The 9,199-nt window shown below is 54.2% G+C and overlaps 2 protein-coding genes across 2 annotated transcripts; both read right to left on the minus strand.

Moving 5' to 3' along the window:
- Nucleotides 1-582: 582 nt before the first annotated feature.
- LOC127059473 (acrosin-like) lies at nucleotides 583-2,760 on the minus strand. Its single transcript, XM_050973071.1, has 5 exons — nucleotides 2,690-2,760; nucleotides 2,173-2,415; nucleotides 1,646-1,911; nucleotides 1,239-1,384; nucleotides 583-768 (listed from the first exon to the last, which is right to left on the minus strand). The coding sequence occupies exons 1-5, from the start codon at nucleotides 2,758-2,760 to the stop codon at nucleotides 583-585; spliced, it is 912 nt and encodes a 303-aa protein (XP_050829028.1).
- A 3,739-nt stretch (nucleotides 2,761-6,499) lies between these two features.
- Nucleotides 6,500-8,683, minus strand: LOC103821545 (acrosin-like). The gene is made up of 5 exons (XM_050973072.1): nucleotides 8,613-8,683; nucleotides 8,108-8,350; nucleotides 7,581-7,846; nucleotides 7,174-7,319; nucleotides 6,500-6,685 (listed from the first exon to the last, which is right to left on the minus strand). Exons 1-5 carry the CDS (start codon nucleotides 8,681-8,683, stop codon nucleotides 6,500-6,502), a joined length of 912 nt encoding a protein of 303 aa, XP_050829029.1.
- Nucleotides 8,684-9,199: the final 516 nt, after the last annotated feature.

Genomic DNA, 9,199 nt, shown 5'->3' on the forward strand with positions numbered 1-9,199 from the left:
GTGGTGTCTGGACAGCAGGGCCAAGGTCCGAAGCCGGCAGAGATGCTTGAAAACCTCAGTCACTCTTTGCCCAAACTAAAAACGATGCCAGTCGGACCCAGGACCCCCTGGACTGACAACCCAAACTGAAACCCTGGGTATACCCCCACTGCCCTTGCGAGGACAGGACTCCTGGCTCTGCCCCCTTGGGGACAGAGCTGCAAATCCTCCCCTTCGGAGTCACTGCTGGGAGTGGCAGCAGAACTCCGCAGATCTGCCAATACCCCCATTTTGAGTTGATCACTTTAATAAAGGCATTAAAAGGAGGAATATCTCCTGCCCCTGTTTATTTCACTGAGCATGGCACATCTTGTCTTACCCAGGAGTTGGAATTGCACTGAAAAGATGGTTCTCTGAGAACAAAGGTAACTTTATTTCAACAACTAAATCAACTCCAGTGTGTGTGTGCATGCACAGAGGAGAGGAGTGTGGTCAGGACAGAGCCGGTTTTTGACCCTGAGGCTGCCTTTGGATAAGCAGATATTGCCCCAGCAGAAAACAGTTGTGGTGCACTGTAGCCTGCCCTGGATCCTGTTCTGCTGCTCATGGAGCACTTTTAATTGCGTTCACACGCATGTTGTAATCAATCCAGTCAAAGAAGTACTTAGTGGAGGAATAGATTCCAGGCCTCATTGATCTGGCACAGCCTGTCCCCCAGCTGGTCACTCCAACAACCCACCAGTAGTCAGCATTGTTGTCCTGGCACATGAGAGGACCACCGCTGTCACCCTGCAGCAGAACACAGAGGATGATTAAGGTGGTGTTGGTGGCACCAGCCAGAACTGGGGCTCCTTGTCTCCTTGTCTCTCACAGCCCCTGCCAGAGCTGTATTCTGGGCAAAGAAAAGCTCTGCTCAGAGGCTGGAGCCTCCAGAAGCTTGGCTGTGAATGGCATGGGGTGCTGTTCCTGTACAGCACTCCTGGATGTGCAGAGGATGGACCTTTGGCACCTGGACCTCTGCACTGCCAGGAGCACTAGCTGGGCTAGCTGGGCTTTCTGGGCTTTTGGCACAAGAGGAGCCCTGTGCAGGCAGGTGTGGGTGGAGAGTGTGTGGGAAGCCCCCACAGCAGTTGGGGGGAGAGCTGGGGCCGGGAGGGTGAATGAGTGGCCAGGCACAGCAGGGCTTGGGCTGTGTTGGGCTGGTGCTTCCCTGGCTGCTGGTGCTGCTGGGTGCTGAGTGGCTTGTGGTACGCTCCTACCTGGCAGGTGTCAATGCGGCCCTGTGGGTATCCAGCACACACATTGTGGATGTGGATTTTCCCTCCGTACCAGTCACTGCTGTTGCACAGCTGGAGATCGATGAGCTGGACTTTGGCTTCCTGGAGGCGATCAGGTGAATCTTGAGCTGTGAGCAGAGAAAAGAATAAGTCCCCAACAGCCCCATGCCAGTTTTCTCATCTCTCACAGATCCCTTTCCTTAGGGTTTGTCTTTGCCTCTGCAGAGGCACTGGAGCGCTGTGACCTTGCTGCCAGCCTCCGGGGAGCAGGCCAGGCCTGTCTCTGCAGAGGTGTATGTCCTGCAGCCTGGCTTTGGCCTCTGCTGAGGGGAAGCCCAAATCTTCTCCCAGTGTGCTGAGCTGGCCCAGAAGTTGTTCTTGGTACTCACATCTTGCAGTGGTGGCTCCCCAGCCAGCCACCCAGCAGTTGATGAGCTCTGAGACTCTTAAGGTGGGCCCAGCCACACAGGCCAGCTGGATGTAGGAGCTGCACTGGACAGGATGGTCCAATTGCAGCAGGGCGATGTCGTAGCTGTATATGCTAGGGTTGTAGTCCTGGTGTATCACCACCTGCTTGACACTGCGCACTGCAGCCCCAGGGCCTGGTTGAGTGAACTGGGTGGCCCCAATCACCACGTACAGCAGGCTGGCATTACTGGAAAGGAGATGGAGAGAGGGATGAGAGGGAGCAGAGACATGTGCCAGGGTAGCCCAGCAGTGGCCAGACCTTGGCTTGGAAAGGCAGAGAGGGAGCAGTGCTCTGGCAGGTATGAGTGCCCTGGCACGTCTTAGGCTGGGGGAATGTCAAGCTGGAGGCTGCTAGGAAGCCTTGGCAGGAGCCCAGGCTTTTCCTGAGCACTGTGGCAGGGCACCTGCTGGTGTTGTAGGGATATCCCCATTCCCCACTCTTCCTTACCTCATATCGTCAAAGCAGTGGGCTGCTGTGAGGACCCAATCTGCACTGATGAGGGACCCTCCACACAGATGCCCCAGGCCTGGAGCCCATGGGTGCTGGATGCTGACGATCCAGGGCCAAGCTGCTTCTGCGGCCCCTGTGCCACCCACAACACGTGTATTGCCGTAGTCATAAGCCACGTTGCCGTAGGAATAAGTCATGGGGCTATATACAGATAGTGGAGCTCGGAGTCCACAGGTCCCTCTGCAAGCAGAAAGTTGTTTCCATGGTGCTTCATGGCCTGCTGTGGCTCAGGCTGAAGCTCAGCCCTCTGCCCTCCCCACAAGGCCTTGCACTCACAGCAGGCCAGGGAAGCCCATGGGATGTCTGTCCGTGCCAGCACCTGGCTGCTGGCAAGGAACTGAGGCTTCCCATGGTGGGTGGAAGCTGTGGCCTGGCCATGGGGGACAGGCGCGTCCCCTCCAGGGAAGGCCGCAAGTGTTGCCATGGCTCCCTCCCAGGGCCTGGGGCCACTTACCCACAGGTGTACTGGATGCTCTGTGCCAGCCCGGCCACAGTCAGCAGGACGAGGAGGCTGAGCCAATTCATGGCTGCCAGAGGCACGTGTCAGCTGCAAGCACTGAGAGCTCCGTGCAGCAGCACAGCCACAGCCGCAGTGCCTGCAACAGCCGCGCTGCCCGTGGTGCCCTCGGCCCCGGGGCTGATGTCACAGAGAGGTGGGTTCCATGTTCTGGGCCCTGGGGGGTTCTGTGGCACAGGCCCCACTGGGGGAGGGGCAACATCTAATTGAGGAGCCATGGAATGGTTTGGGCTGGAAGGGACCTTGGTGATCATCTAGCTCTGACCACCTTGCCTTGGAGGGCACGGTGGAATAGCTTGCACTGAACGTGTTTCCAGAGGTCAGCTCAGAAGCTGTTCTCGAACACAGTGTCAATGGCTCCCCCAGTTGATGGGCTTGCCTGGATGATGGTCAAATATTAGGGTAACTTTTGATGTGTCTTTCTTCATCACTGTAGGCAGTTTTTTGTAATAATGCTTAGATGCATTGCCTATCTTATTCTTTTATAAATATTTTCTAATGATTTGATGTTCACATTACTTATCCATTTGCAATTTTTTGCTGTTTCTGATGCCTTCAATTTTAGCTTTTATATTTTTCTGATTCTTTGCTGCCTTGCTGTGTAACTCTGAACTTCATATTAAGTGGCAAATAAATCTTTTTATAGGGTAGTTAGACAAAACAAGCTCTTTTCAGCTTGAGAATCAAGGACAATCATTACCCAAACAGCATAAATAGCAGGGAAGTGAAAGGGACAAGCCAAGAGTTGGAGACTTCATGACCTGAAGCTGTAATTAGACAGCTAACCACTATATGTAAACGGACCAAATTATAAAAGTGTAAAAACTCTTGGCCAAAATCCATCTTAGATCCAACCTGCGTGCAACCCTGGCCAGGCTCTTGTACTGCCCAACGTGTATCCCTTGAAGGCTTTTCAATAAATACCAACTGTATTCATTTAAATCTGTCTAGTCTCTGTTCCAGATAAAACTCCTCAGGCATAATTTTGAATTACAGTAAATGACATTTATTCCTGAAGTTGGTGTCTGTGTCTTCTGTGCTGACCCTGCTTATATGAAAAACAGGCATCCACAGCTGCTCCGGGATGCCAGTACCTCAGTAGCCTTACAGTCAAGAATTCCTTCCCAATATTTCATGTAAAGCTACCTTCTGTCACTGTAAAGCCATTGTCCCTTGTCCTTTTAGGACCTGCCCTTGTAAGAAGGCTCTCTGCTGCTTTCTTTAGGTCTCTGTTCTTGCAGGATGAGGCTGTGCAGTCCCCAGGGCAGGCAGCGGCTGAGGAATCCATTTGGGGCAGGGAGCTGGGTGTGCAGCTGCAGTGCCAGCTGCAGATTGAGCTCTGGCTGGCAGCAGCCTGGGACCAGAGGCTGTGAAGTGCCCATGCTTTGCATAAGAGAGGGCACAGGGAGCTGTGGCATTGGCCAAGATTTGAATGGACACTGAGCGCTGCAGCAGGAGCTGGTGGCTCTTTATGGAACGTGACATCTGTGAGTCTGCTGGGGGAATCCTGAGGCTGAATGGGTATGGAAACCTGCTCTGACTGGGTGAGAGTGGTGTGGGTAGGGAATTAAACAGGGCAACCACAGGCTCGTTGGAGCCACCTGTGCCTCTGGAATGGTCACACAGGGGAGTTTCCTCAGCACTTTGGCAGCCCAAATGGGACCCAAGGGCAGTACTGCTGGAGCCTCTGTCCTTCAGAGCAGATATTGTTGAGTTCACCTGGGATCTGTAGAGCAGGAAGGAACCAAGTGGGGAGTGTTACAACTTCATGTCCAGATTCTGTGTAAATTATAAGGGTGCATTTGAGCCTCTCTATTGCTGTGGCATTTCATGCAGATTTGGTGAAGTCACTGGTAGAGGTGGAGAAGGTGTGCACAGCATGATCAGTGTAAGATGGCCACAGAGGAGTTGTGGAGACTCCTGTAAGGTGTGAGGTGGGGGGCCCTAAGTCTCTGCTAGGGCACTTGAGTCTCTGTTCAAAATCTTTTGGAGACAGACACAGGGAGACCCTTGTGCCACACAATGGGTCCCTGGGCACACTCAGAAGGGGGTGGAAGTCCCTTCTTCACAAGAGACTCCTTCAGAAAGGGGTTTCACATGCCTCGAGGTGTTTGATGTGATGGGAAATACCCCTGGTTTATTTAGGTGAGGAGATGTCTGTGGCTGAGGTTGCGCAGAACTGGGAGAAATTGTTTGGGCAGCACAAGAATTTACCAAGACAGCACAATAAGGTTGTTCCAGGATGGTTGGGTGACTGTAAGCTGGTCTGCTCACTGGACAGGGTAATGGGCATGCCCAGCCCTGACTGACACTCTTTCACTCAGGCAGCCCCTGAAATTTACTTCAGGAAATATTTGAAGAAGCTTATGCCAGGGTGGCAGGGACCAGTACAGATGGGGGATGGCTGTTCTCAGCACAGCCCATCTTGATTAACACAAATGGAAGAGTGCCACCTGCTGTGAGACAGAACTCCATTGGACTGGAAGCCAGGAAGAATACCCAGAAGCAGACTGATTGACACAGATCCCAAGGCATTCTGAGGCCTTCCATTAGATGGAGAAAGTCAATGTACACTTGCTTTCACCTGGATAAGACAGTAAGTGCCTTCAACAATACTTGCCCATAGAATCCCTCTACCATTTTTCTTTCCCTCTCCCACCACTCTAAATATTGAGCTTTAATTAAAACGATATAAAATTAAGGGGAGAGTTTGTACAGTATGTAGATGATTTGTTAATTAGTGAGTTAAGAAGATTCTTTCCCATCCTATGGTGATTATCTAGAGCCCTCAGGCAAACCAGCACACCAAGCTGCAGTTTGTGTCTTTGCAGCTGGCTCTTTGATTGCTCCTTCTCTCCACTGGCCATGCTTATACAGCCCTCTCATCTTCCTCAACTCCTCTCTTTCTCTGCCCTTGTCTCCTCTAAAATATAGAGCAAGCCCAGGCACCATTTCCCCTGGCTCACAGGTTGGCCACGCCTGTGAACAGCCTTGGTGTTGCAGGTGGTGTTGGCCCACTTGTTATGAATAAAAAAAAGGCTGCCCATTTTGGTTAAAGTTGCAGAGTTCACAACTTAAACCAATGGCTGCCAAGTTGGAGTTTAACTATTTATTGTTAATAATTTCATGTTGTACTCTCCTGTTAAGAGTTTCCTTTTAATAAACTGTTCTTAACATTGCCCTGAGCCATCCCGCCGCTGCCTGGTGACCCGGGAGCGATGGGATGCCCCTTCTCTCAAGCACGGGTCCCGGCAGGGCCGGGAGGAGCCCCGCGGATGCCGCGGAGACCGGCCCGCCCAGGGAATGGCGGGTCACCAGACCGCAGCGCGGGTCCCGGCCGAGCCGGGGTGGGGGGGAGCCGCGGGGGTGGCACCGGTGGTCCCAGGTTCCTCCCAGCCCATATTGGCTCAGAGCACTCTCCTCTCTGACCAGGCACTTTGGAGCTCTTTTGAGCCACTCTCTCCCTTTGTGGCACCAGGCTCATTCTGCAGGTGCTGAGCATGGCACTTCTTGTCTTACCCAGGAGTTGGAATTGCACTGAAAAGATGGTTCTCTATGAACAAATGTAAATTTATTTCAACAACTAAATCAACTCCAGTGTGTGTGTGCATGCACAGAGGAGAGGAGTGTGGTCAGGACAGAGCCGGTTTTTGACCCTGAGGCTGCCTTTGGATAAGCAGATATTGCCCCAGCAGGAAACAGTTGTGGTGCACTGTAGCTTGCCCTGGATCCTGCCTGTCCTGCTGCTCACGGAGCACTTTTAATTGCGTTCACACGCATGTTGTAATCAATCCAGTCAAAGAAGTACTTAGTGGAGGAATAGATTCCAGGCCTCATTGATCTGGCACAGCCTGTCCCCCAGCTGGTCACTCCAACAACCCACCAGTAGTCAGCATTGTTGTCCTGGCACATGAGAGGACCACCGCTGTCACCCTGCAGCAGAACACAGAGGATGATTAAGGTGGTGTTGGTGGCACCAGCCAGCACTGGGGCTGTCTCCTTGTCTCTCACAGCCCCTGCCAGAGCTGTATTCTGGGCAGAGAAAAGCTCTGCTCAGAGGCTGGAGCCTCCAGAAGCTTGGCTGTGAATCAGTTGTGTTCTTGTAGGGTAGGGCTCTCTCTGCTGTTCCTGCACAGCACTCCTGGATATGCAGAAGATGGACCTTTGGCACCTGGACCTCTGCACTGCCAGGAGCACTAGCTGGGCTAGCTGGGCTTTCTGGGCTTTTGGCACAAGAGGAGCCCTGTGCAGGCAGGTGTGGGTGGAGAGTGTGTGGGAAGCCCCCACAGCAGTTGGGGGGAGAGCTGGGGCCGGGAGGGTGAATGAGTGGCCAGGCACAGCAGGTCCTGGGCTGTGTTGAGGTGGTGCTTCCCTGGCTGCTGGTGCTGCTGGGTGCTGAGTGGCTTGTGGTACGCTCCTACCTGGCAGGTGTCGATGGTGCCCTGTGGGTAACCAGCACACACATTGTGGATGTGGATTTTCCCTCCGTACCAGTCACTGCTGTTGCACAGCTGGAGATCGATGAGCTGGACTTTGGCTTCCTGGAGGCGATCAGGTGAATCTTGAGCTGTGAGCAGAGAAAAGAATAAGTCCCCAACAGCCCCATGCCAGTTTTCTCATCTCTCACAGATCCCTTTCCTTAGGGTTTGTCTTTGCCTCTGCAGAGGCACTGGAGCGCTGTGACCTTGCTGCCAGCCTCCGGGGAGCAGGCCAGGCCTGTCTCTGCAGAGGTGTATGTCCTGCAGCCTGGCTTTGGCCTCTGCTGAGGGGAAGCCCAAATCTTCTCCCAGTGTGCTGAGCTGGCCCAGAAGTTGTTCTTGGTACTCACATCTTGCAGTGGTGGCTCCCCAGCCAGCCACCCAGCAGTTGATGAGCTCTGAGACTCTTAAGGTGGGCCCAGCCACACAGGCCAGCTGGATGTAGGAGCTGCACTGGACAGGATGGTCCAATTGCAGCAGGGCGATGTCGTAGCTGTATATGCTAGGGTTGTAGTCCTGGTGTATCACCACCTGCTTGACACTGCGCACTGCAGCCCCAGGGCCTGGTTGAGTGAACTGGGTGGCCCCAATCACCACGTACAGCAGGCTGGCATTACTGGAAAGGAGATGGAGAGAGGGATGAGAGGGAGCAGAGACATGTGCCAGGGTAGCCCAGCAGTGGCCAGACCTTGGCTTGGAAAGGCAGAGAGGGAGCAGTGCTCTGGCAGGTATGAGTGCCCTGGCACGTCTTAGGCTGGGGGAATGTCAAGCTGGAGGCTGCTAGGAAGCCTTGGCAGGAGCCCAGGCTTTTCCTGAGCACTGTGGCAGGGCACCTGCTGGTGTTGTAGGGATATCCCCATTCCCCACTCTTCCTTACCTCATATCGTCAAAGCAGTGGGCTGCTGTGAGGACCCAATCTGCACTGATGAGGGACCCTCCACACAGATGCCCCAGGCCTGGAGCCCATGGGTGCTGGATGCTGACGATCCAGGGCCAAGCTGCTTCTGCGGCCCCTGTGCCACCCACAACACGTGTATTGCCGTAGTCATAAGCCACGTTGCCGTAGGAATAAGTCATGGGGCTATATACAGATAGTGGAGCTCGGAGTCCACAGGTCCCTCTGCAAGCAGAAAGTTGTTTCCATGGTGCTTCATGGCCTGCTGTGGCTCAGGCTGAAGCTCAGCCCTCTGCCCTCCCCACAAGGCCTTGCACGCACAGCAGGCCAGGGAAGCCCATGGGATGTCTGTCCGTGCCAGCACCTGGCTGCTGGCAAGGAACTGAGGCTTCCCATGGTGGGTGGAAGCTGTGGCCTGGCCATGGGGGACAGGCGCGTCCTCTCCAGGGAAGGCCGCAAGTTTTGCTGTTGGCCTGGTGCCACTTACCCACAGTTGTCCCATGTCCCGTGTGCCAGCCCGGCCACAGTCAGCAGGACGAGGAGGCTGAGCCAATTCATGGCTGCCAGAGGCACGTGTCAGCTGCAAGCACTGAGAGCTCTGTGCAGCAGCACAGCCACAGCCGCAGTGCCTGCAACAGCCGCGCTGCCCGTGGTGCCCTCGGCCCCGGGGCTGATGTCACAGAGAGGTGGGTTCCATGTTCTGGGCCCTGGGGGGTTCTGTGGCACAGGCCCCACTGGGGGAGGGGCAACATCTAATTGAGGAGCCATGGAATGGTTTGGGCTGGAAGGGACCTTGGTGATCATCTAGCTCTGACCACCTTGCCTTGGAGAGTATGGCGGGATCGCTTGCACTAAACCTGGTTGTTCAGAGCCTGGCTCAGAAGCTGTCCTTGTACACTTCGAATTGCTGGGCTACTACAGCTGCTTGAGGCAACCTGTGCCAGTTCAATCAATATCCTCACAGTCAAGAGCTCCTTCCCAATATCCCATCTAAAGCTACCCTCTGTCACTGCAAAGGCATTGCCCCTTTTCCTACCAGTACCTGCCCTTACTGTACGTGTAAGAAAGCTCTCT

Source organism: Serinus canaria, chromosome 3, assembly GCF_022539315.1.
Source record: "Serinus canaria isolate serCan28SL12 chromosome 3, serCan2020, whole genome shotgun sequence".
NCBI classification, from domain to species: Eukaryota; Metazoa; Chordata; class Aves; order Passeriformes; family Fringillidae; genus Serinus; species Serinus canaria.

Coding starts and splice junctions, on each gene's coding strand:
- LOC127059473 (XM_050973071.1), bottom strand. CDS start 2,760: ATGAATTGGCTCAGCCTCCTCGTCCTGCTGACTGTGGCCGGGCTGGCA. Junction 2,416..2,689: donor AGCATCCAGTACACCTGTGG/GTAAGTGGCCCC, acceptor TTCTGCTTGCAG/AGGGACCTGTGGACTCCGAG. Junction 769..1,238: donor GCCGCATTGACACCTGCCAG/GTAGGAGCGTAC, acceptor GTTCTGCTGCAG/GGTGACAGCGGTGGTCCTCT.
- LOC103821545 (XM_050973072.1), bottom strand. CDS start 8,683: ATGAATTGGCTCAGCCTCCTCGTCCTGCTGACTGTGGCCGGGCTGGCA. Junction 8,351..8,612: donor GGGACATGGGACAACTGTGG/GTAAGTGGCACC, acceptor TTCTGCTTGCAG/AGGGACCTGTGGACTCCGAG. Junction 7,847..8,107: donor CACTGCTTTGACGATATGAG/GTAAGGAAGAGT, acceptor TCTCCTTTCCAG/TAATGCCAGCCTGCTGTACG.